At 42.4% G+C, this 26,585-nt stretch overlaps 1 protein-coding gene across 2 annotated transcripts in view; it reads right to left on the bottom strand.

Moving 5' to 3' along the window:
* The window catches only part of LTBP1 (latent transforming growth factor beta binding protein 1), a gene marked incomplete at both ends in the record, with an annotated part of 334,198 nt that overhangs the window by 288,126 nt on the left and 19,487 nt on the right, over window positions 1–26,585 (bottom strand). For both annotated transcript variants that reach the window (XM_084234386.1, XM_084234397.1), the window contains one exon: window positions 8,010–8,316. In XM_084234386.1, coding sequence (XP_084090512.1) covers window positions 8,010–8,316 — 307 coding nt within the window. The remainder of the gene's footprint in view (window positions 1–8,009; window positions 8,317–26,585) is intronic.

The following is a 26,585-nucleotide window of genomic DNA, read 5'->3' as shown; positions in this document are numbered from 1 at the left end:
TAAGGTGACATCACCTGAAGTGGGGAATCCTATACTTCCAAGATACAAACAATGCCATCGATCAATATTAGCTCGATTTAAAAATAGAGGCGCAAACTCTAGCTAGCACTTGGCCACCCTTGTTGCAAACTTCAAGTTTTTACCCAAGCCCTGTGTACCTTTGATCAGAACGTAAACCTTGTCCAGCAGGGTGCAGATAACACAACACACAGGGACCCCCCCAACTCTTCTCCTGTCTCTACTGCCCTACTCTTCTTCCCACCCTCTCAGGAGAAAAACATTTCTTGCCTACAGTTCCTCAAATACTGTTGTACCCCATTCCCCTGGGTGCATGTTTATCTCCAACAAAATAGCCCTGACCAAAAAAATGCCACCAAATGAACCTCGACAGGATGGATTATGAAGTCCTTTTCTAACCTTCACATGGCTATGTCCATGTGGGCTTGGTTTTCTGATGAGTTCAAAAGGTCGTCATCTGGAAATCCCATATAAAAAGGCCTACACTGCATTACTCTTTTTTTTATGATTTATTTATTTTTTTATACAAGAGAGGGGGTACAGGCCAGAGGTGCGGGAGGGTGAGAGGATTCACGAGAGGCAGAGCTGAGAGCAGAACAGGCAGACGACAGAAATACACTGCTGAGGGGAGCAGCAGGCACAATAGGAGAGGTCTTAAGAAGCAAGAACTGAAAAAATTCCATGTCTCCATCAAGATAACAATATATATTAGGTTGTGTATATTCAGATGATGGAATAATCTCTGGAACTGTAAATTAATAACATCAGTCACACACAACTGCACAGATGGATCTCAGACATAATACACTGAGTGAAAAGATACACACTCGATGATTCATTTATATACAGCTCAAAAACAGGCAGAATTGATCTCTGGGGTCAGAAGTCAGGACAGCAGCTCCTTTAGTGGGTGGAGGGGAGGACAGAGGAACAAGGGGGCTCTGTGGGGCTGGTGGTGCTCTGCTCCCCGACAGGGAGGGTGCTCACGTAGGACAATCGCCAGGCTGTGCACACTTTGGATTTGTGTATTTTTCTGTGTGAAATTTCATTTTAATGTCGATTTATTAATGTAAAATAAACATGCCTAAAATGATAAAAGCAGTCACTGGCTCAAGATTTAGTTCTCACCCCTTCTTCGGGTGTCATGAAATGAACATTAAAATCCTAACATTCGGGGGCCTCCCTGGTGGCACAGTGGGTTGAGCAGTGTTGTGAAGCTGCCCTCAGCCTCTGCAGCGTGGATTCGATTCCCACATGGCGCGCAGACCTCTCCTGCCTCGCCGCTGCTCCCCTCAGCAGTTTCTTTGCTCCGTCTGCCTGTTCTGCTCCCCACCCTGTCTCTGGTGAATTCTCTCACCCTCCTGTACCTCTGGCCTGTACCCCAGCTATTGTATAAATAAAATATATATATATAATATTTTTTAAAAAAATCTAATATTTGGGTCCTTTTCTTCAACTTTCTAATGTTTTGCTTTTTTCTACATCATAAAGTAGCAATAAATACCTTCATCTCTTAAACTTGGTGACCAAATTAAATATGGTAAGAAATGCAAAGTACTGTGCAAAATGCTCAGAGCTTTAGAAAAAGGTAACTTCTACAAGATGAGACATTCATGGAAGAATCCCTGTACAGGTACTTAGACATTCTTACTACTTTATTCTCCCAGCAAAAAGAAAAAAAAAAGTGTATTAAGCCAGTATTTAGTGCAGCCCTTCTGTGTACCTGCGTGAAGACATGAAAGACTCATGAGTGTTGGTGGTCAGTACAGGGAAGCACATACACCTGGGGAGGGTCAGTAGAGTGAGTTCTAGGAGGCAACACTGAGCAAGTTCTCCCCTGTAGACAGATCATTGAGGGGGATGGTCTATTTGAGTACTGACCATTTCCTTGGCTTCTTTAATAAATTCAGACAAGATTTCACCTCAATAATTAGTGCTACAAAAAGCTTAAATCTTCTTCCCTCCCCTAGGTTTTAACTGTTGATAGGTTTATAATGAATTTTCTTCCTTTAAAGGAAGTATGAAAAGTCCAAATCAAAGAAATAAGCTTATGTTTAGTTATCGGTGCTGTAAAATTTGGGGGCAGAATACTTCAAGGAACATGTGTGGTCCCCCACCCTCGTAGATGTCACAGGACACAGGTTTATTAAGACTCACCACCACAGTGACAGGAAGCCAGAACTGGGCAGAGATAAAGGACAGCACAGCCATCACTCAGCACAGCTTCCTAGCAGGCACCCCGCGGTCAATGTGCAGTTTTCATTTTCCAAGGACCTTCAAAGTAGAACCCACCATCTGAATGTGGGTTTTAAAGGCTTTCCCCTATGTTTAGAAAAAATCTGGCATACTGTACTTTCACTTGCTAAATGTAGAATGCATTTGAATTATTCCTGCTTTTAAAAAAAATCCTACTCTGCTTTGCCTCTCTCACCACATCCCTGGGAAGATGACAGAAAAGGGACAGTCAATGACATTAAATAAACATAGTCCACTCAGCCAGCTAGAGACAGAACAAAATTGATTTTTCCAGAGAAACTAACCACCACCCTTTGCAACATCAACATTCCCTAAGATGATAAAAACAGCCTTCACCAGGGAGGAAGACGATGCACATGAGCTCTCGAGAAGGATTTGACATCCGTGTCCTGAGTAACACCAGGCTTCCTTCTCAGGCTCCCAGAGGGGACACTGGGCACTCTGTGCCCTGCTAAAGTGCTTCTTCCTTGAACAGCCCAGATAACAGCACCCACTTGCCAAAGCAGAGGTCGCTCATACCAACATTCTCTGAACAACCAAGAGACACGAGCAGCCGAGGATACCCCTGCGGCTCCCACGTGATGGTTCCTGGTCAGAGCCTGTGACACCCACTGTGAGCAGCCGTTCCCCACAAGGACAGACAGGGTGTTGAGCAGCACTGAGGTGGAAAACCAATGACGGGGAATCTCAACAGAGGTGTGAATGATGACACCAGCAGGTGATGCTAAAGCTCTGGGAAGCTGATGCACTGAATGTTGCTCCACTCTGGAGCCTCTGGTCACAGCTCTGTGCATGAACACCTCTGAATATAAGACTAAAGACAGGCACTGGGGTGCAGCTGCAACCAGACAGAGGCAATTCTTCAATGCTCAAACTAACCAACACCCCTAGGATGCCATCATGAGAATGACTTACAGATTTAATATGGACTTTCTAAGGAATCCAGGATTGGAAAGTGAAGTAAAAGTTCAAAGAATCAGAAAAATGACTGCCAAAATTTATGCACAAGAAGATGAGGCAAGAGTTGGTCTCTCCTCAAGCTCATGGATGATGCATGAAGTGGCCAAGAAAACTAGAAAAAGGAATACTGTAAATAAGCATCAATGAAAAGCAAGAATGAAATTGCCAACTATGGCAATGCCCACTGCAAGGATGCCCTGGTCAGAATCTTCCCAAACCAACACCTGACCATGCCATGTATTGTTCATGTCCATGGTCCCTACTTTTTAGTCTCCAGAGGCTAACAGGAGATTATCCTGGCTATTCAAATGCAAATCTCTGTGGGAGCCCGTCCATTCACTGAGCACCAAGGTCACCTGCAGCGCCCTTGGAGACTCATGTATTACTAAAGCAACCTTCACTGAGAGTAGACCAGAAAGACCACACACACACACACACACACACACACACACACACACACACACACACACTGCCTTTCCCCACAGGCCCAATTCTGGACCACACTTGCTTCCTCTTTCCCTTTGCCTCTCACATTCAATTAGGTGCCCAGGTTTTCTCCCAAGTTCAAATCCTCTATGTTCCCACCACTACCTCACCTTTTACACCACATCCTCCAACTGGCATGAGTTCTAATCCATTTTAGATACAACAGCCAGATTAATCTTACAAGACCGAAAAAAAATGCATACTTTTTAATTTGTTATTCTTCGTTAAGAGAACTTCAAATATATATGAAGAACTGTAATCAAATCTCTGACATCATAAAATTTCACCTGTAAATACTTTTACATGAGTCTACTCCTTACTAACTACTATGCCACCCTTACAGCCCCCCAATCAGTAATAATTCTTTGTATCATTCAATTTCCAAGCAATGCCAAGATTTTCATGACTGTCTTATCAATCATCATGGTCATTTTTTTTCTTTAATTTACAGTATGCTTGTTGGGATTAGGACAGACCCAATTATGTGATTGGTAAATATATTTCCTCAGCCTCCATCCATGGTTTATTTCCTAGCTTGTTTTATGTTTTGGGAACTGTTTTCATTCAAATGCTTATATTTAACTTGATTTTAACCAACCTTTACAACCTTTTATCCCACCAGTCTTCATTTATATCAAGTTTCAAATAAATCATAAGCTATATGTGATCATTTTTAAAGACATCCATAAACTCTTTGATATTTCTCTCTGCAAGCTGTGCAGCTGAATTCTACTCCCGTTGACTCAGTTCTAATGAATAAAATAAGCAGAAATGAAGAAGTGTCATTTTCAAGACAAAAATACTAAAAAGACATTGAGGCTTTCCCCCTGCTCTCTGTGCTTTGGGGAACAAAACGTCTTGTTATTCTAGGTATCATTAGGCCTATGAGCATTTTTAAGAAGGCTTAATCAATCCTTCCTTTGCTGTATGAAGACAAAAGAAAATCCTGAAACACTAAGTACTCAATTTTTAAAAAAAAGATAACTTAAGAACTGTCAAATTTGGAAGATCCCTGGTGGCACAGGGATTAAAATCTCAGCACTATCAAGCTATCCCAGCCACTGCAAGACGAGTTCAATCCATGGCCAGGGAGCTACCCACATGGTGCAGCAGACCTCTTCTTACTCGCCCACTGCTCCCCTCAGCAGTGTATTTCAGTAGATCTGCTTGTTCTGCTCCCCACTCAGTCTTGGTGAATCCTCTAACCCCGCACCTCTAGCCTATACCCCACTTCTTGTACACATAAATAAATTAAATCTTTTTTTTAAAAAAAGTCAAATTTCACTAATGTAGTCCAAATACCCCATCCTATGTGGCTCCTTGTCAGTTCGATTGGGGGGGTTGCAATTGTATTGGGAATATAAAAATAAAATTTATTATTTAAAAAAAATGTTAGATTTCAACAGGTTGGATTTGGACTATAATCAATGTATAAATTGTAGCCTACAAACTTAATATTAATATAAACATGTCTATTAAAATTATAAAAAAAAATAAAGAACATCTTCCTGGTTAAAAAAAAAAAAAAAAGTAGATTTCAGGTGATCCTGCCATGACCTAAATTCATAGATGGGCTAAAGGCACCCCAACCTTACCATTTCTCTCAAGTTGTAGCTCATGGATCACTTCAAAATCCCCTAAAAGGCAGACTGGAATCTTGTATACCTTAATACTCCCTGAGTGCCCAGATAACAGGGCAACCTATAAAATTTTATTAAGGAAATACCAGAATTGATAACATCTGAGGCCAGCTCCTCTCCTCACCCCTCACCAGCAGCAGGCATGCCCATATAAATATCCTGTAACAATGCTCCATAAAAAGCCTCCTCATTCAGCAGATGAAGTCTCTGAGGCAAATTACCTGATGACTTATTTTCCCAAAGCCCAGTCAGGGCTGAAACATTAGCCTCCTTTTTGACTCACAACATTCTGGTGTCCCTTCCACTGCTGCTACCAAAGAGAGAGAGAGAGAGAGAGAGAGAGAGAGAGAGAGAAAGAGAGAGAGAGAGAGAGAGAGAAAGGTTGCTCCTTTATTGACATGACATATGGTTCTTAATAACCATCCGTATATACACATCATAAAGAGTGCAAATCGAATAGTGGATGGTGATATTAAGATGAATGAGGTCGCTTACAAATTACTTCACAGTTTATGTAAGTAATAAAGCTAGAAAAAATAATCACGATGCACAGTAATCTGACTCTTGAGAGCAAGGCATAGTTCAACACAGAATTAGTCTTTGTTTTTGTTTTGGTTTTTTTTTTACAATGCAGAACAATGCTGGAAGAGAGATGTCTGGCTGTGATATAATCAAAGCTTTATGTCTTTCAAGGACACACTGCACATTTGTTTCTGGCACAAAAAGCATGCGTTCTTTCAGGGGAGGGGTCAGCAAACTGCAGCTCACGGGCCAAAGCTGGCCACAGCCTGTGCATCTGTGACCCACAAGCTATGAATGAGTTTCCCACTTGATTTCTTTTAATTGAGTTGACAAGAGTTTACAACATTGCATATGATTTAGGGGTTGCAACCAAAACCAGATCTCTCAAAAGCTGAAATGATTTGCAACTTCCTTGGGTTCTTTACATAAAAGTCTGCCACCCTCTACTTTGAGGCATGAAGGGTGGATCCAGACTGCCTTGATTTAACTCAACACTGTCACTATGAACCATTCAACCTTTGGTTACCTAACCACTGTATGCCTCGGGTTTTTCTTTTTTTAAAGATTTATTTATTTATTTTATACAAGAACCAGGGTACAGGCCAGATGCGTGGGAGGGTGAGAGGATTCACCAGAGTCAGAGCGGGGAACAGAACAGGCAGACTGAGGAAATACACTGCTGAGGGGAGCAACAGGCGGCAGAGAGGTCTGCTTCACCATGTGGGACCCTCCCCAGCTGGCGGGGATGGAACCCACGGTGCAGAGGCTGCAGACAGCTTCACAGGGCAGCGCTCAACCGCCTGCGCCACCAGGGGAGGCCCTGCCTGGAGTTTTTCATCTGCAAAATGGGGTAAATGCCTAATAACCTACCTGGTAAGATCACCGTACATTGTAAATTAATAGTAAACACACCACATATAAAACAGAACCTGGCATCCAGGACGCCATTACTAAGATTCAGTTAGAACAACCATTTCTTCTTGTCAAAGGTCAACTGATGTGTTTTCCAACTGAAATTCCAGAACAGTGGTTAGATTTCAAACTAGCCCCAAATCTATTTAGCATGGCAGAACTAAAGAGACAAGAAGAAATGGAGGAAAATAAAAGACTGAGGAGGGAATTAGAAAGGTATACAGACCTGCTTACTAGGGACAGTAGGTGGCCTATTGAAAGGGGAAGTATAAATTAGGATAATTTCATTTATACTAACAGATTAAATAACATCTATGAGATGACTGGGTACTAATCACCATGTGGAAGCTTTCTGTGAGGGGGCACAGGGAGAAACCTAAGAAATTCCAAACAAGTGACTTACAATTGAACTACTAGGTCAAGTCCATTTTAAAGTTGATAATTTCCTGTATTTTACATTCCTAGACAAATGACAAGTGATAGTTGCAGTAAATTCTGTATTTTGTTATCCATGTAAAGTAGTTAATTAAATGGGAAACCATTTGGGTAAGGACCTTGTGTTCTCAGAGGAAGACAGGGGCCACATCCTCATTCAGTTCTTTTGTCCAGAATATTGCTTATTTACTAAGGCTAAGAAAAAAAAATTCCCATAAATACAATGCAAACTAATTCACCAAAAATGAACTAGCAGGGCAACTGGGAGATAGACACCATCTTAACAGAAAATACACTGGACCTGTTATGAGTTTGAGAAATTCTCTTTCCAAAGACTTTATTTCCTTGAAATGAACTTCTCTGTGCAAGCTGAGTTCCTACCTTCTCCATGCATCTTTTAAAATCGTACTATTTTTTAAATTATTATTTTCAAAACTCTATGGCACCTTGGCACACAACCCCACCCCCAGAAAAACTCACCAAAAAAACTCACAACTCTACCACAAACGATCTTTATGACTCCCTTGCAACCTTCATCCCTATAATCCTCATCACTCCAGTTTATGCTAATGGTAAGTCTTACCTGCAGAGCTAAACACACATATCAAATATTTTTAAAAGACTTGATGGGAAAGCATAACATGTGAAATCTTAAAGAAAAGAAAGAAAAACAGTATCTAAGCGATTTCAAAAAGTTATGCAAGAAAAGAGATTTCAAGCAATGCGTCAAAGAGAGAAATTTAGATGCTCCTGAGCTGGAAGCAAGCTCCAAACACTTACTGTGAATGCATCTTCTGAGAGAGTCCTCCTGGAGGCTTGGGCTTGAGGGTCAAGGTCATCTGGGCCACGGGACTGATTCTTGGTAGCGTGTCTGCTTTCTTAGAGGACGTGTGCTTTCCAGCTTGCTCAGGGGGAACCCAGGAAGCAGCCCCGGGACTCTGCCCGGGACTCTGCCCTCCAAGCACTGCTGATGGGGTGTCCTGGGCAGTTGTTGTCTCGCAGGCTTTGCCCTTGGTCCCTGGTTTACACACGCAGAGTTGAGGCCGGAGACACAGCCCTCCATTCTGGCAGGGAGGGACACAGCTCGCTGCAGAGACAGCAGAAGACACAACTTTGAAAAAGAACATCATAGATTTCACTAATTCTTGCTGTGGTTTAACAGCAGCATCAAGACATTCCCCATAAAATAAAACCTAGTTTCAAGACATGACAGTGGTGATGGCTGTCCTCATCAGGAGATACTCGCTAGCAAATATTACTTCACGACTTCCTATGTGCTGGGCGCTCATCTAACATGTCAACCCATTTAAACCTAGCAACCATTTCAAGTCATATTTTATTTTGCCCATTTCATGGATGAAGAAATAGACACAGGGTTATGAAATTTGCAAAGGTCATAATTATTGACCACTTTACTATAGCTGCCTCTCAGAAGTGCATCGGAAACACAGGAAAAACTTGAAAGTATTTTTTTTTAATCATGTTCTCAGGCTTAAGTTTAAATTGTAAGTATGAAAACAACACTTAGCAAAAAAAAAAAAAAAAAAGAAAAGTCCACACCCTAGCGCAAACCCTAAAGAGCACTCTCCTGCAGACTTCACCACACATAAACTATCAGACCTTGGACAGACTTCCATAAATTTGGTCCAACCCACGTTTTTCATAGGAGAGAAAGCCAGGGCTCGAACAGACACCCAACAGCAACTGCTGGTTTGTACAGAAAGCCAGCGTGCCAGGAACCCACTTAATCTTACAGTGAAAGGCAGTCGAGAGGAACCACCTCTCCTATTTGCTAGGATCACAGCCTTGAATCACAGACTTGTGGCAAAGCAGAGTTTAAAGTCAGCATGGCTAGGGGGCATGGGTAAGTAAGTGGATTTATCATAAGCAAGGTCCTAAGGGGATTTAGGATCCACCGACATAGGTTTTAGTAGGTTAATATTAAGCCAGGGACAAAATTCCTTCAGCCCCTTCTTTATTTGTCCAATTAATACAGGGAATTAACCCTCTAACCCTAAGCCTAAGGAGGACCCCAGGGCAGCAGCTCAGTCTCCTGAGCTGAGACAGGAGCTGAGCAGCTAGAATCTGCAGCGGACACTGAAAAGAAGGTACCTGCACACATGGAGAGCTGCAATGGCGGCCCTGGAGGCTTCCCTGGCACCAGGCTACACACTCAGAATCAGACCATCTGCCAAGACTGCCAGTGCCCAGTCCTGACCCACTAGACTTGGGACATTCAGTAGAGGCCCCAGAATGAACCTCCTTTTATAATAGGATAATGAAACTTAAATATCAAAATCAGGCATTATTGTTTTCACAAAAGAGAAGCAGTAACAGCTAAGGATATAGATACAAAAATATCTAAATAAAATATTAGTAAATCAAATACAGTAGGGTTTCAAGAACATAAAAAACAGTATAATTAACTCCAAAAATGTAAGGATGACTTTAACATTAAAAAAAAATCTAACAATGGATTTATTGAAAAATTAGAAGAAAATTTATGTCAATGTCAAAATTTATGTCTAATAATTTGTCTAATTTATGTCAAAATTTATGTCTAATACGATTAATCATTAACTCATGATAATTAACAAAAACTCTTAGTCAATTAGAAGTACAAATGCATTTCCTTGTGATGGTCAACAGTACCTACAGCAAATCCTGCCACAAACAACATAACCAAAATCTACCAAAATATTACAGAAAACTGCAGAAGCCTACGTCACGTCACTGGGTGCTTTCCCTTACAAAAAAAAGAATAATGGGTAGCAAATATGATATGCAGGCCTGTATTAACTGTGGATGATAGGTACATAGGTGTTTGCTATTGTATTCTTTTTGTACTTATCTGTATATTTTTCAACAAGCAATTGAGAATAGAATATAGTTAACACCTGCTCCTTTATCACAAGGGGATGGAGTGAGGATCAGGCTGAGATCTGTCAAATGTGGCAGAAATTGGCACCGGGACAACGATGAACTCAGGACACAAATATCAGGCTTGCAGAAAGCTGACATCAAGACCTGGAAGAGCAGGACAGCCCACAAAAACCATAGTCCATCCTGGCCACCACACACTGAGCTTCTGAAAACACTCTTTCATCATATGAAACAGACAAATTCTCCATCTTTGCATCAAACAGAAAATATCCTCAGGTTTCTTCCACATTTAACTCCTACTCTAGTTTTACACGCTGTTCCTAATGGTCTCTAAAAGGTCAGCGGTTGCCTTTTTAGGAAGTACCTCATGGCCTGAAGCTTAGCCTGTATTGCTTTTAATTCTAAAAAAGTGACTCTTGGTTATATTTAAACCTCGTCCCAGCCCGCACAGGGCCAACAGCGGGACTCTGAGCCTGGCCTTTCTCGCCCAACAAGTTGCAGCATGTCTACCGCATGTGTCCCAGGAGAAATGTTGAGTGTAACTGTGTCTTCTGTGAGCAGAGACAGCAGGTGAGAAATTGCTTTGCTGTGTGGGTCTTCACAGAAATGCCCAGCTGCCCTTTGAAGTTATTCAATAACACTAAGTGATATCAGATCACAAGAAACAGAGCATGAGGTCATCCGGTTCAGTCTACTCCACTCTGTCTGCTGCTGCACCTAACCCAAATAAAAACTGCACTTTCTGAGCAAGCGTCCCTGGGTCAGCTTCCTCCAAAATCCCTAAGCAGAAAAAAGAAAGCTTTATTGGGTATAATAACCCAATAGTAGTTTTTCCATCCAGTCTTATAGGATAATTAATAACTCCACATAACTGAATATTCTAGACAGCTGAATCAAGCACCAGCACATTTAATAACTCGTATGGTTTGATGGCTATGAAAATCTGTGTAAAATTCTTCAGGGGGGTTGTGCTTTCCTTGTTTTCTCCCTCCCAAGTCAGACTGTCAAGCAGCACAGGTTTTTTTCTCCACCCTTTCCCACCCCATGTGCCATTTCATCTCCTCTGAAGTGACAACTTGACCAAGCAGAGTCACAGCTGGAGCACAGTACAAATTAAAGGGAAGTTAAAGGCTGTGTGCAGAATATCTTAACTTTATTAAGAAGTTGAAAGCTTTTGTGTCTAATAATGTGCCTTCAACTGCTTAATCCCCAGGAGCTGTGTTCCTGGAAGGCTGAGGGTCTCCAAGCCCACACTTGTTACCTTAGGGCATTGGGCCCCCTCCCTCTTTTGCTCCCATTCCCATCCTCTCTCCCTCTCAATTCTACAGTCCTATTTCTAGGATTTGTTTTGGTTTAATATTGTCACTTCTCTTTTTCTTTCTCACTATATTCCACATGAGAAAAATCATATAGGATTTGTCTTTCTCCTTCTGACTTATTTCACTGAGCAAAATTCCCTGCAATTCCATCTATGTTGTCCCAAATGGCAAGAGTTCATCTTTTTTATAGCTGAGTAATATTCCATTGTGTACATGTACCACATCTTAATCCAATGCTCTGACAATGAGCATTCAGATTCTTCTTAATTTGTGGACCTTATATATAGAGCTGCAATGAACATAGGAGTGCACAAATCCCTTCAAATAAGTGATTTTGTATTCCTCAGGTAGAGATCTAGGAGTGGAGCTGCTGGATCATATAGATCTATTTATAATATCTGGAGGAAACTCTAAACTGTGTGAACTCTATAATGAGTAAACTCTGAGGAACAGTATACATTCCCACCCACAATACAGGAGAGCTCTGTTTTCTCCACACCCTCTGCAACATCTACTGTTTCTGGATTTTTTTGTTTCCTTTTTGGTTTTTTTCATATGGACCATTCTGAATGAAATAAGGTGGTATCTCATTGTGATTTTCATTTACATTTCCCTGAGGACAAGTGATGATGAGCACTTTTTTCATGTGCCTGCCTACAATCTGAGGGAGACCGAGACCATACACTTCTAAATAATCAATCTGTCTTTGTTTTAAATCTATAATACCATCTCTCTTAATTGTTCAAACATGGAATCGCTCTCCTTTCTACACTAGCACTGTGGACAAAAAGAATGGCAGACAAAAAGATGAAAGAGACCAACTTTTTGCCTTCAGGGAGATCAGAGTCCATGCAGGAAAACAACAACAGGGGGGGAAAAAATCACCATATAGGTCTGTGTTGGAATAATAAAATCTAGAAGGAGTGAGAATGAGGGCCCCTAATGGACCCATTGACCAAATATTTATGAATTATTATACTCAAAGTAACAAACAGGAAACCAAAAATTTTCCAAAGGGTTGGTATCCTTGAGTAGATGTAAAACACTCCCCACCCAAGCTCATTACTGACAAAAGTAGTCAGTGGGATGAGCTGGAACTCAGCTTCTGAACCCTCCAACCCCTGGCCCACTGTGTGCCCTTAAGATAGTTGCCGGGTTTGACCGGCACCTCAGGCCTTCACGCAACACAACATCTGCTCCATGTGCCCCGGCACTGTCACAGCCCTGGGCCCAGAGCTGCAGACAAGAGACCCCCAGCTGTGCCCACGGAACTCACAGCCCAGGCAGAAAACAGGCAAGAGCAGTGATAACCATCACAGCAAACATTTGGGGGAGAGCAGAAGGGCGTGCAGTGGCCAACCCTGTGGGGTTCAGGGTCTCAGGAAAGCCCTCCCTGGGTTCATGAACTTAAGATCAGAGCTGAAAGCTGAGACCTAAATAACACAACGGCCTGGCCCAGAGGGTGGGGCCAGTAGTGAGTGGTGACACCTGCCTGGAAATCAAGGAAGTAAAATGCAAAGAGCCTCTCCTGACCTGGGAGTGACTTTTCATAAGAGATCAGGTTCAAGTTCAGGGGTGGAAGGAAGTAATGACAACATATTCTTTAGGACTAAGCCCTAAAACACTCATGCCCGTTTGTGCTTTATCATTCCTAATCTAGGAAATTTTATATTCAAATAGGTCCCCTGCACTATTACAACAAATATAACAGTAAAAATAGGAATATCTTACCCATAAAACAGCAACTAGATAAAAATCATGGACAGTAACAGTCATTAAAAGCAATACTTAAAAAGATATTTGTAATGACACAGAATAAAGCTTATAATGTAATGCCACGTTAATAAAATAAAAACCTCCCACTCTAGAACTCACTGCAATCAGCCTGGCAGCTCCAGCTGTCATTGAATTGGATCTTGGCAGAGTTCCCAGTGACCTCCCGCAGCCAACCCAGTGGGCCTTCTCCCTTCCTGACCAAGAGCAGTGCTGCCCCTGGGGTCACTGCAAGGTCACTGCAAGATGGTCCCTCCTTCCTCACCACTTTCTCCCTTGGCTGAGAAGTCACCTCTTCCCACCTCACCACCCTCTCCTGCTCAGTCTCCAGATGTCTGGCTCTTCCTTCTCCTCCTGGTCTCTAAATGCTGACATTTCTCGGGGCTCTCTTGGCCCTTGGATCTGGCTGCTGCTGAGCTCCTTCAGTGCTGTGGCTGTGACTGCACCCAAAGACCAGCCTCAGGCCTTGTCCTCCTCTCTGAGCTCTTGGCTTCCAATTCCAACTGCCTCACCCACAGCTCCACGTGGAAATCCAACAGGATTCTCACATTCAGCCACTCTCCCTCCCCTCCCCGCCCCAAACTCTACCATCTCTTCCTCCTCAGCATCCACCTGCCTGAAAGGCCCCCCATTCTCCAAGCTGCTCAACAAGGGCATTCGTTTGATAGAACCAGGAACTGGGTGGTTTAAACAACAGAAGGTCATTTTCTGAAGCTTCTGGAAGCTGAGAGAGAGAATCTGCCCTGCTCCTGTCTCTCAGCTACCTCGGGCATCCTTGGTCAGTAGAAGGTGCTTCCCCTCTGTCTCCACATCTTCCTTCTCTGCGTGTGTGTGTCCCAATATCCCCTTTTATAAAGACACCACTCATTGGATTAGCACCTCCTGCCACTGCAGCACGATCTCTTAGGGATTAATCACATCTGCCAAGACCTATCCCCAAAGAAGGTCACATTCCAAGATGCTGGGGTCAGGACTTCAACACATGCATGGGGGCTGGGGCAGTAATTCTACCCACATCACCCAGTCATGGTCCTGTCTAAAGTTCTCTCACACCACACATCCAACCCATGTCCCGGTCCTGTTGGCTCCACCCTTAGACACATCCGGAATCTGACCATTTCTACCACCTCCCTCAATCCTCTTCCAGTCACCTTGTCCCCTGCAACCTATTCTCATCAGGGCACCTGGAGGAATCCCGTCAGTGCCAAGGCCAGATTCCACCACTTCTCTGTTCTACATCCTCCAAAGGCGTCCACCTCACTCCGTGAAACATAGCAAACTCCATATCCTGTTCCTACAGCCTCCAAGCCTCAGCCACTCCTCCAGGTCACTTCTCACCTCCTCAAGCACCACTGCCAGCCACAAAGGCTTCCTTGCTAGTCCCTGGTCACCATGCCTGCTTCCTCTGGGCCCTGCAGGTCACTCTCCACCTGGAACCTTCCTCCCTAGACAGTCACCGAGGCGCTCTCATCACTCAGCCTCCTGACCGGCACTCCAGATCGTCAGCTCTGGGTCTCCAGTCTCTCACTCTGCCTCATTTTCTTCAAAATACTTATCCCGACCCAAAATTATACATGAATTCCTTGAGTTTCTTTCACACAATGATTAGATTCACAGTGGGAGAGACTATTTGGGCTGTTGCTTTTTTTCTTGCGCCTAGATGGCTGGCTGATAGAATACAATCAATAAATGATAGTTGAATGAATGAGAAAATGAAGACTCAGAGAAAAATATGGTTAAGTGCTAACATGATTATTTACCTGCCAGTGGTAAAATTAGACAAGTTATTATTTTTGTTTTTATCATATTATACCATCCAGATTTTCTTAAATAGTGAGTATAGTACAGCCAAAAACTATACCGAAAATAAATATTAATTCATTAAAGGCTAATTTAAACACACTTAAATTTTTAAGAGCTATAATATCTACAATCTAAACAGTACGTGAGACAGTATATACACTCAACTGTATGACAACTGTACAATATTGGAACTTACGTAACTTTTACCCTGAAATGTATTCTTAACATACTATGATTGGTTAATATGTCTAGATTAGTATTAACACATTTAATCTATTTGGAAAGCTGACTTCTTTCATTTTCATCAACAAAAATATTAGACAAGACAAAATTTTTTGAAAATCAGAGCAATGAAAAATAAGATTTATAAGGCCAAACTGCCAACTTGAGACTCAAGTATCAGAAACTTGGATTTAAAAAAAAAAAAAAAAAAAAAAAAAGACTGAGCCCAAACATCACTTTGATTAGGGAATGTCACCATGGAAACCTGCAGCCCAAAGCCAGCCCAGCTCAGATCCCGACTGGCCATGTGCCCCTGGGTATATTCCTATTACCTTTTTTGCATCTCAGTCGTCCAGTCTGTAAAATGGGAATGATCCAAATGTTTTCTGTGTACAGGAAGTGAATATATGCAAAGCACTGAGGACAGTGCCTGGTTCAGTTAGCACCAGACAGGTGCTGGTTATTATTATTATCTCAAGCAACAAGTTCATCCCACACATGCTCCAAAATAGCCTTTAAAGAAGAGGAAGCTTTTGAAAAGCAGTTCCCATCCCTATCTGGGGTAGAATTTTACTTCAATCACTAGAATTTTACATATGCTCAAACAGTCTTTTGCACTGAATCAAATGAAAGCTACTTTTTTCCCCTTTCTTTCCCACCCTTAAATATCCAGAATAAAACTGTGATGGTAACAAAGTGACAGCTAAACTAAAATATATGATTAAAAAATAAATAAATAATAAAATAAAATATATGCTTGTTCTCAGGCTCAAGACTCATATTTCCAGACTAATTTTCTTAACTGAATGAAAAATAATAACTACATGAAAAACATACAAGGCTTTTAAAAATTACCATTCGATTTATTTTGACAGCATTCTTTAGGTAAATTAAGAGTATTGTGTGACCAAGAACCACACGGAACAAGGACATCCTGGAAGACATACACTGCTAGTGCCAAAATCTTTCCTTGCTAACATGAAAAAATGCCTGCCAACCTCACTGATGCCCGAGCACCGCTGTAGAACACACCTTCAAGAAGCTGTGGACACAGCTACAGAGACCATAGTAATTAGGCTCCTGTACTCCAAAGGGGGAAAAACAGTCAAAGCCTCACTGTGAAATACCAGGCATTCCCCTAGATGGAAGGAAGCCAAGGATCAGGTGATGCTATTTGCAAACAATTAGTCCTCTGGCTACCAGCTCTCCTATTGTGAAATGGATACAACCATTTTCAGAACTGAAACTGAAGTAGACCCGTGGTCATCAAAGGCCCATCAGCAAGCAGTTGAAAGGAACAAAGTTCTATGTTCAAAATATTAACATTTAAAATTGAAACTGTTTAAATATTTTGTGTTATTTCTGACATCCTTCTGCACGGAGAAATTATTCTAGTGAAAACTGCGAAGTTAAAATGTTCCTTTTCTCCATATACTGGACCCAGCTTTACATGTGCATTTAAACTATTTTTAATTCATCTCTAAGATACCTTTCATAATCTGATTAACTCAAAAGTAAAAAATGTGTGATCAGCAAACAAAAAGGTATTAAATAATAAGGTAGAAAAATTAATATGGATCATCTTTTTGTTGAAAGCTGCCTACTTCAAAATAAATTATTTCCTTCTAAAACACTATGCCAAATTTGTTATTGAATAATGGATAATGATGATAATCAGGCTACTATTCCAAAATCTTAGTATTTTTATGTTTTCCAACAAAATTAATCGTTACAGAAGTCTTCAGAGATTTGATCCAAGTAATTATTTTTGTTATTATTCAAGTAAATCTTTTCAAAATAAGATGTGAATGACCATTTTATTAATAGCAATTTTGTCTCCATTTTCTTAGTGCATAACTGTTAAATTTTGTTAATTAATTCTATAAAAACAACTAACAGAGAAAATAAGGAAACTTTATATAACAGTTCTGCAAGTAGAGATTTTAAAAAGATTTTTGAAAATACAATAATCACAATCATCTCACAATTGTATTCCTAATATATTGTTTCTGAAGTCATTTACTACAAGTCACAATCCCACAAATAGCATGTTTTCCTGGAACACTGTTTTTTCTTACATTTCTTTTCATCATTTGTCATCACCAACTCAGTCAGACCAAGACTAAGGGCAGCTTTCAGTGGATTATGAAAGACAAGAAAGAGAAAAAAAGGGAAAAAAAAAAAAAAAAACTATGGTGATTCTTAGCAGTAGCTAGTCTTACAATGGCACCAAATTACTCCTCCATATCAATACACACTGCTCTTCCCATCAAAAGTGAAGCTAATACCCCTCCCCCTTGAACATGAGTTGGGTCCCTAACTACTATATCAAGGAAAAGCTGAAGTACTATTCTGAAACGTCTTAGCCCAGGCATTAAAAAGGCCAGAAAGCAGCAATTCTCAGCTCTTGGAACCTGGCTGCCATGTTATGGAGAAGCCCAAGCAACCACATGGATAAGCCAATACAGAAGTGAGGCCCTCAACCAGCAGCACCCACCAAGCTCCTAACCAACAATAATCAGTGTCATCCCCACAATTACATGAGTTTCTTATCTTGGAAGTAAATCCACTCTCAGGACACCCACGTTGATGTCACATAGGATAGAGACAAGTCATGCCTAATGAGCCCTGCCAATGGCAAAACCTGAGGTCATAAGTGATGGCATTTGTTTTAGGTCACCAAGTATTAGAGTAATTTGTCTTGAAGCAATAGAGAGATAAGACAGACTTTCTAGAGGAGAGTCACCATATCTCATTCTGCTGATTCTACTATACTCAACTACCTGCATTAACTTTTAAAATTGCAGTTGTATGACCAAGTTTTCAAAATAAAAAATATGATTAGCCTTATGAATCCTATGAAGCAGAAAGAAGCCCCAGCACAGGCCTCCACAGTGATGTATTCTTAAACACTGAACATGATCAAAAACAAAGTCAACCTTCCAATGATTTTGTTGCCAAGTTACCAAGTTTAGAAAAAATATTTTTTAAAATAATAGCCAGAGTGGAATATTTTATATATACACATATATGAATATTATAGATACTTTACCTATGAATACTATAGATATGAATATTATAGATAATATTATCTATGAATATATCAATTATCTATGAATATTATAATTTTATTTTTTTATAGAGGCATGTTTTTATTTATTTATTTGTTTGTTTTGTTTGTTTATGCATGCACTGGGTACAGTCAGAAGCGCGGGAGGGTGAGAGAATTCACCAGAGCCAGAGCGGGGAGCAGAGCAGGCAGAAGGACCGAAGTACACTGCTGAGGGGAGCAGCGGGCGGCAGGAGAGGTCTGCGCGCCATGTGGGACCCTCCTCCGGTGGCCTGAGAGCAGCTGGGGATCGAAATGGCGCCGCAGAGGCCGCGGGCAGCTTCGCAACCCAGCACTCAACTACTGCGCCACCAGGGAGGCCCGAATATTATAATTTTAAAAATAATGTTATGTGAAAAAAATAATACTGAATGGTACAATTCAAATGGTTGAGTTATAGGCGAAATGTGTTTCAATAAAGCTATTTAAAACAAAAGCATCCTACACCTTTGTAAGGCAACTCCATCAAACAGCTTATGGTAAAGCAAAAGGAGAACAGATACAAATAAACTTTGGCCATATCTGGGTCAGTTTAAGTCACAGACTCACAGAATAAGCAGGATCTCTTCCAAGGGTTAAAAACTCAAGCACCTCCCATAAGGATTTCTGCTTGCAGAAAGCCCAGGTCATCATTAATTAGCTCTACCTTAGAGTTTTCCTTGTGTTGAATTAGTCTGTCTGCCCATTGTGCCATGGCTTCATTCATTCACTCCCATTTCCACAGTTTCAGAAGAGAGCTCTCCCACCCCGCCTGTGACTCTTTTCCCTCCAGACTCAGCATCCCCATCCTGCAGGTGCACCTCCATCCCCTGGCTCACAGCTCTGAGTCTATTACATACATCCTGGTGTTGGCGAAGAGCATTGGCTTCATGCTGGAATCTGAGTGTTATCGTATTTATAAGAAGAGGTTCTGAAAATAGTATTTCAATGTTTTCAATTTTCTTCTACTTCCTTCAGTGAGCAGGATCAAGAAGGCTAGAAAACCCAGGTCAATAGCACTGTGTATAAAAGACCTTGGCCCTACTCCTCCACGATACCCCCACAGTGCTATCAGCAGCTGTGTTCACTCACCTGGAAGGACTTAGTCTACCCTAATAAAAGGGGAAAAAATGGTTTGGCCTGACCCTACCTCACCAACACTAAACACACACATTTGTTTTCCACCATCCACTGAGGTCTGCCCATCACCTGCACAAATATGACCTTATTAACTAAGCCTTTTCATTTGTTCAAACATAGTGAGGTCACCAGGTGTTCTGTGAAAACTGAAATTAAATCCAGTAAGTCCTCACTTAATGTTGTCCACAGCCTCTTGGAAACCCACTTGAAGCAAAACAATATATAATGAAGCCAACTCAGCCACTGGTTAACTTGAAGCTCTGGTCACAAAAACACCAAATTTCTAACAATGATCCAAACTAAGCATCATCTGTATTCATTCTCCAACCCACTTGTTCGGGGTCAGGGGTGGCCCGAGTCCATCCCAGCAGTTCACAGGATGAGAGTCAACCCCACCAGGGCTCCTTCCAGAGCAGGTGCCCCTCCTACCCCCTTTCTCACTAGGTAGCTCTTAAGTGCATCAGGTGAGAGCATCGCTGCAGTCTGAGGTCAGACAATTGATTCCACCCTCCCTTTTCCACACTCCACACAAAATAGTGTTGTCTGTCCACCCGCTTCTCGCTCTTGACCTCTCTCCATCTCTCACTCTCCCATCTGGAAATGTGAAGACAGCTATGCCTCCTCCCCTTCCTGAGGCCAGGAGTCCTCAGACAGCTGCTGAGCCTCCACTCCCCGAGCCTGAGAGTCCAGCCACATTCTGAGAAGCAGGAGGACCAGTAAGGAGGCCTACTTGGGGATCCTGACTCCTTTTCACAGTCTTGCCCCTTCAGGATGAGGGGGCACCACAGCCCCGGGGGTCTCCGCATGGCGTGTTCCATCAGAATCACCCAAGGAACTTTAAAAACTAGGCAGATGTCTAGGATCTGCCCAACCCCACAGATTCTACCTTAGTGGCCTTGGATGGAGACAGTGCACTGGCCTTTTTCCAAGGCCTCATGGATCACAGTGTCCAAGGAGGGAGGAAACCGCCATCATAGGAGGGCCTCTCAAACATCTGCATGCATGGATCTTATTAAAATGAAGATTCTGACTCAGTCAAGTGAGGTGGAAACTGAGGCGTGCATTTCTCACAGCTCCCAGACATCCTTGAAATGCTGGGCCTTGGATCACATTTCAAGTACCAAGAATCTCATGGTAAAAACCCTTAGACTCACCCCAAGAGCCTGTTAAAACAGAGATTACTGGGCCCACCCCTCATTTCTAATTCAGTATGTCTGGTGCAGGGCCCCCAAATTTGCTTTTCTCACCATCTCAGGTGAGGTGCATGCTGACAGTCAGGGACCACACCTTAGGCCCCTTGGAGGTTTTTTTAAAATATTAGTGTTAACATGGTAACATTAAAAATAATTTCAGGTTAAAAAAAAAAAATTCAGGTATTAAAACAGTTGAGGGAGCTTTCAAACACAGAAGTCATCAGGACTGATCCTTTTGACCCCTGGGCCAGGGAAGAGCCCAAGCATTATACCACAACAAGCCTCTCGCAGAACCAGTATTGCCTAAAATTTGCATCTGGCAGGTGCAGTGAACATTTCTGGCATGAACAGCAAATTTTATTTCCAACAGAACCTGCGTATCATCAGTGTACTTCATCAAGTGCAGCATGTAGTCTGGGAACTGGGATTTTTCAGTCTTTCCAAGATATTCTAACAAGCAGCAAAGGCTGAGAAGAAGCGTGCAGGTTCTGGGCTCGAATGGGGGGTTCTAATTCTGGTCCTGCCATGCCCTGGCTGTAGCACGCTGGGCAGGCTGCCGAAAGCCCTCTACCTCGGTGTCCGTATCTGTATCATCAGTATAATAATCATACCCAACTCCAAAAGACTCCAACTACAAGGGTGGATTGAGTCATGCTCCCTAGAAAACACACAGCACTGTGTCCTGTGTCCTTGGGGCTGTTACCTGTGGTTAACTTGAACAGGTGGCTATGTACCTTCTATGTGAAGGCTTCCAGTACGAGGAGTTCATGCTTTGTGTTTCAACACTTCCCCCTGTGGATCGCTTATTAGAAAGTTCTTTTGACAATCATGAGGGCATCACAATAACCACTCCGGTCAGTCCACTGCTCTCTCCCACAGTCAAGCTCTCAAACTGTAGTTGGATGGTGCCTGGACAACCCCCCACACCTGCACACCCCCACCACATACCCCCCTCAGTGCTGCAGACCCTGGGAATGTGGCCCTAATGCAGCCTGGGGTAAACGGGTCACTTTAAGCAGCAGGACAAGTGCATCAATCACAGACTCTGCCTCGAATGAGCTGGCTGGCCCCTGGCCAGCCAAAGCTCGGGCCTCAGTTTCCTCATCCATTCCATGAGGAGGTCAGGTCAGGTCATCCCTTCCAGAGCCACCCATTTGGGGTTCCCTGGGGTCACGGTGCCAGGAAGAAGTTCGCACAAAGGATTGAGTCATGTTTTCACCTCAAGGTCTTCAGCAGAACAAAAAAGGCAGCGTCCTTCCCACTGCTCCATCCAGTCCACTGTGATTTACATTTCTCCAGTCTCTTAGCGATTAACCAGTAAACTAAAAATTTAACAATAGGCTTTCTCTAGAAACCTTCTAAATATAGACACATTCTCTGGGAGAGCAGAGGATTTCCTGAAGGGTTTTTCTGAGGAAACTAACAGGCCTAAGTAATAGATGGTGTTTGGATTGAACTTGCATATATGAATGGGAGAGAGAGGGAGAATGTGTGTGTGTGTGTGTGTGTGTGTGTGTGTGTGTGTGTGTGTCTGTACAATGTCATGATTGTGCTGGGTTTTCTCCCTGTGAACTTGGATGCCAGGAATCATTTGTCAGATTGTCTCCACCATTTTTCCTTTCACTATTCTCCTGAATTAATTTCTTTCTTTGCTTTTAAATAAGACCCTCTTTGGTTTCTGCTCTTCATGTACATCCAGGCTGAACTGCATGCTCCTAGCAGTTGGTCTCCTATGCCCAGGGCTAATGCCTGCATGCCTGGCATACTTCCTGGAGGTGGTGACCAAGTGTTCACTGAGTTTCCTACTCCAAGCTCACTCTTCAGGCCCAGTATCTCTCTCCAACTGCGGGGTTATCTGTTCCTACCAACATCAAGCTTGCCATTCTCATCTTCTCTTCTTTCCCCACAAAAATCTGAAATGACCTTGCTTTTACTCTTCCTCTGTCCCAAACATTAAATCTACTCCTACCTCCTACATGAATGTCTCTGCCTCTCTTTCACATTCCCTGCTGTCACCACTGTCATGTACACCTTCCTTTTGACCTACGGTGGTTTTCCTCTAGAGAGTGTACTGTACCCCCCTACAAGATCTCCTCAAGTCACTTCTCAGCTTCTGTGAGACTATTCAATTCAGAAATCGTACCAACTGTCATTTACCAAATCCCTGATACATGCCAGCCAGGTTCTGGGTTCTTCACTTACAAACCCCGTAGTGCTTATAACAGGCACTAGTCTCCTTTTTCAAACTGGAAAGCTGATGCTCCATGCCAATACCTGCACTCACACCCAGGTCTGTGCTCTTGTACCAGAACCATGTGTTGAGGAGGGAAATCAGGCCTCTCTGAGATCTATGCTCAAAGTGGTGGGCTCTGCCACTTCATGCCTGTTGCCTGCCTTTCCCTAAAAGCACTCCATAAGCTGAGCCAATAGGACTCATCTCCCCATTAGGATGTAAATCACAATTTCCATGCCTGCACTTCTGTTCACACTGGCTTCTCTGCCACAAATGCCCTTCTCCCCAGTCTCAACTTATAAAAACATCCCACCCTGGGGTCTCCCTGGTGGTGGAGGTGGTTGAGCACCGCACTGTGATGCTGTCTGCAGCCTCTGCAGTGTGGGTTCAATCCCAGCCGGCTGGCGAGAATCCCACATGGCGCGGCAGACCTCTCCTGACTCACCCTCTGCTCCCCTCAGCAGTATATTTCGTCACTCTGCCTGTTCTGTTCCCTACTCTGTCTCTGGTGAATCCTCTCACCCTCCTGCACATCTGGCCTGTACCCCGACTCTTGTATAAAAATGAATAAATCTTAAAAATAAATAAATAAATAAACATCCCACCCACCCATCTCAATTCCCTGCAGACCCTGCCCTGGAACTTTCTGAACACACCTGCATTTGATATGGATCACTCGCCTTTGAACCCCAGTGACACCTGGTTCTCCCTTGTGTCAATCTACGAGATGTTCTAATCCATCTGCCACTGCAGCATGATGTTGGATGACAGGAACCAAGTCATCTTTGTGCCCCATGTTTTCCACCCACGCACTGAGGAGAGAGCCTCCTGAAGAAATGATACTCATCAAATATTTGCAGAACTGAGAAAAGGCTGTAATATGCTATCAAGAAAAGCACACTGAAAAGACACAAATTATAAACTGACCTCAACCCATATTTTACAGAATTCCTGTTGAACATGGGGACTCCTTTTGCCAAATCAATGGAAGTTATAAGACATTTAAGTTCTACAAAATCAATTTTGTTTTTCACAATTAAAAGAAGGGAACTGGCCATGAGAGAGTGAGTTTCTTGGCTCTAGAAGGATTCAAGGGCAGACTAAACTGCCTGCACCCATGGAGGCACCTGGGGGGTTTCTGGATTAGATGAGTGACTTCCTAGATCATTTCCAAGGAGGTCTCTAGCTAGTCCTCTCCTGTTGTGACACAAGACGCCTGCACCTCTGTCATGTTCGCATGCCTTTCCCCTAAAAGCACCCCATAAGCTGAGCCAATAGGAAAACTTAGCCCATGTCACTCAGCCAAGCATCAATGTGCACTTAACCTGAAGTTGTGTAACGAAGTCAAAAAACACCATGACCTCATCCTCTGATCCCAAATCCTTGGTTTGATCACTTGTCTACACACAATTTTATAACATTTTCCAAACCAGCCAAAAGTCACCTTAACATTTAGGTAAAGTGGTGATTATTTCGCAAACTTTAGTGAAAAAAATTATACAACTCTAAGACAAGAACAAAATACCAGAATCATGCAATTTTGCAGGTAATAATGGTGTGTGATGAACCAAAGAGTGATTAATGCAATTCTGGACACCTGAGGTTAAAAAAAAAAAAAAAAAGTGTTGCCTTCAATCCTCTGTAGTGGTGGTTATTTATGCAGGAGGTTATTAAAAGAGAAAGATAAGCTAATATGAGATCATATTTTGTTTTGTAACTTTTAGCAACAAGTTCTATGACATGAGATAAAAAAATGAAACCGGGAACAAATTCAAGCAAAAGAAAACAAGGACTTTTTTCTTCTCAAGTCAAAAGTTTGTCATCACACTTTCAAAAATCTGCTACAGCTATCTATTAACTGCATGATCCTACTTTGAGCCAGGGATAGCAGCTATTATCATCTCTGAAAGTAAACTGTTTATCTGTGAAAATGAACAAATGCCACTGCTTCCTTGGAGAAAGAAGGGTACTCGCTGCCTTAAACAGCTCAAAGGGTGACGCATTTCTTCATGGAAAACTGACATCCACCTTTATGTGTCACCCAAAAGCTTAATTTACTTTTTCTCCCACCCAGACGAAAACTCTGTACAGACAGGCAGAATCGTAATACCAAACTGAGTCATACAAATTGCTAATGAAAAGTAAGTTTTCCCCACACAGCTGCTTTGCAATGTTGAGCTAGCTATGAATCAGACAAGGTAATCTGAAGATCACTCCCCCCACACAGAGTCATTTATTTGTTTTTAAAACAGCCATCAAAAAGTATATTCAAGAAACCTGTATGAAAAGCGTCCAAATTCATGAAAATGTGGTTAATGACCCACATACCAATCTCTACATAAGTAACAAATAGTAAAGAATACTATGACTCCACTCAACAGTCTTAAGTTTTGGGAAACTCACTCCATGTCTAAGTGAATTTTTTTAAAGGAACTTCTAAAACTTTTTAGAACTTTTTAGAAACATTACTAAAACTAAAATGACATATTTTTCAATGTTTTTTATATATTCTATGACTCTGTCTCCATATGATCTGATAGAAACACTCATCACTGGGTTGAAATTTAAACATTAAATAGGGCTGTCCTGGTGGCCTAGGGGTTATGTCTCAGGGCTATTCACTGCTTTGGGCTGAGTTCAATCCCCAGCCAGGGAGCTGACCCACTTACGGCACAGCAGACATCTCCTGTCTCGCCCACTGTTCCCCTTAGCAGTGTATTTCAGTAAGTCTACCTGTTCTGCTCCCCACTCTGTCTCTGGTGAATCCTCTCAATCCCCCACACCTCTGGCCTACTCCCCAGTTTGCCTATGCTCAAAAATAAATAGAATAAATGGGAGATCTGAAAGTATGCCGGTGCTGCTGATACCAAGAGATCATAATAAAACCCAGCAGACAGAGAATGTGAGCTCACTGGCCAAACACGTCTGTCACCTGCACAGGTACAGAGTATCAGTGGGCAGGGTAAGAGTCAAATCACTAAGGCAGCTGCCAAAATGATTGAACTCAGGACTCACATTTGGTTACCATTATTCTTCCTTAAAATTAATAACAGGTAACACTTACCTAGTGCTAGATGTTTTTTTAGCAGGTTTTTCCAAACTTTCATTTTGCACTTGTCCCTGCAGAGTAAGTAGCTGGTTTGGGCCCAATACAACCAAACTTCACACTTGTGGATCCAGTGAAGCCTGAAACAGCATTAGCTTCCCAGTTACTTGGCAACAAAGAGCCTCTGTTCCTTTGGCCAGTCTGTGTATCTTTCACCTACAACCGAAGCATCCTGCCCAAGCCCGTCCCTCCAAGCCCTGCCAACACCAGCTCCACTGGGCCTTGGCTGCCCTGCACAGGGCTCCAGTCAATCTATTTTCCTCACCAGCATCGCCCTAAAAGCCCCAGCTGATTCTCTGCACTGGCTGCTGAGAGTTAGAATTTCCCTCAGAAATAAAGATACATTGATCTCAATCTTCTATGCTTACAAGACTCACCTCACTGACCCAATAGCTTAGAAAGATTCATTCATTAATCAAGTCAAAAAAATATTTGCGTCTTTACCATGTACTAGGCACAGGAGAGATTTTAAAAGGAACTCCTGTGCGTCAGCAATTGATAGCAGGAAACACCCTTAGAAAGTTTCAAATGAAGTCCTCCCTGGTGGCACAAGGGGTTAAGCCCAGCACTGTGAAGCTATCCACGGCCTCTGCAGC

The sequence above is a fragment of the Talpa europaea genome (genome assembly GCF_964194135.1).
Source record: "Talpa europaea genome assembly, chromosome: 6".
In the NCBI taxonomy this organism is placed as follows: domain Eukaryota; kingdom Metazoa; phylum Chordata; class Mammalia; order Eulipotyphla; family Talpidae; genus Talpa; species Talpa europaea.
The sequence above is the reverse complement of the archived record's forward strand: the minus strand, read 5'-3'. Positions and strand labels throughout refer to the sequence as shown.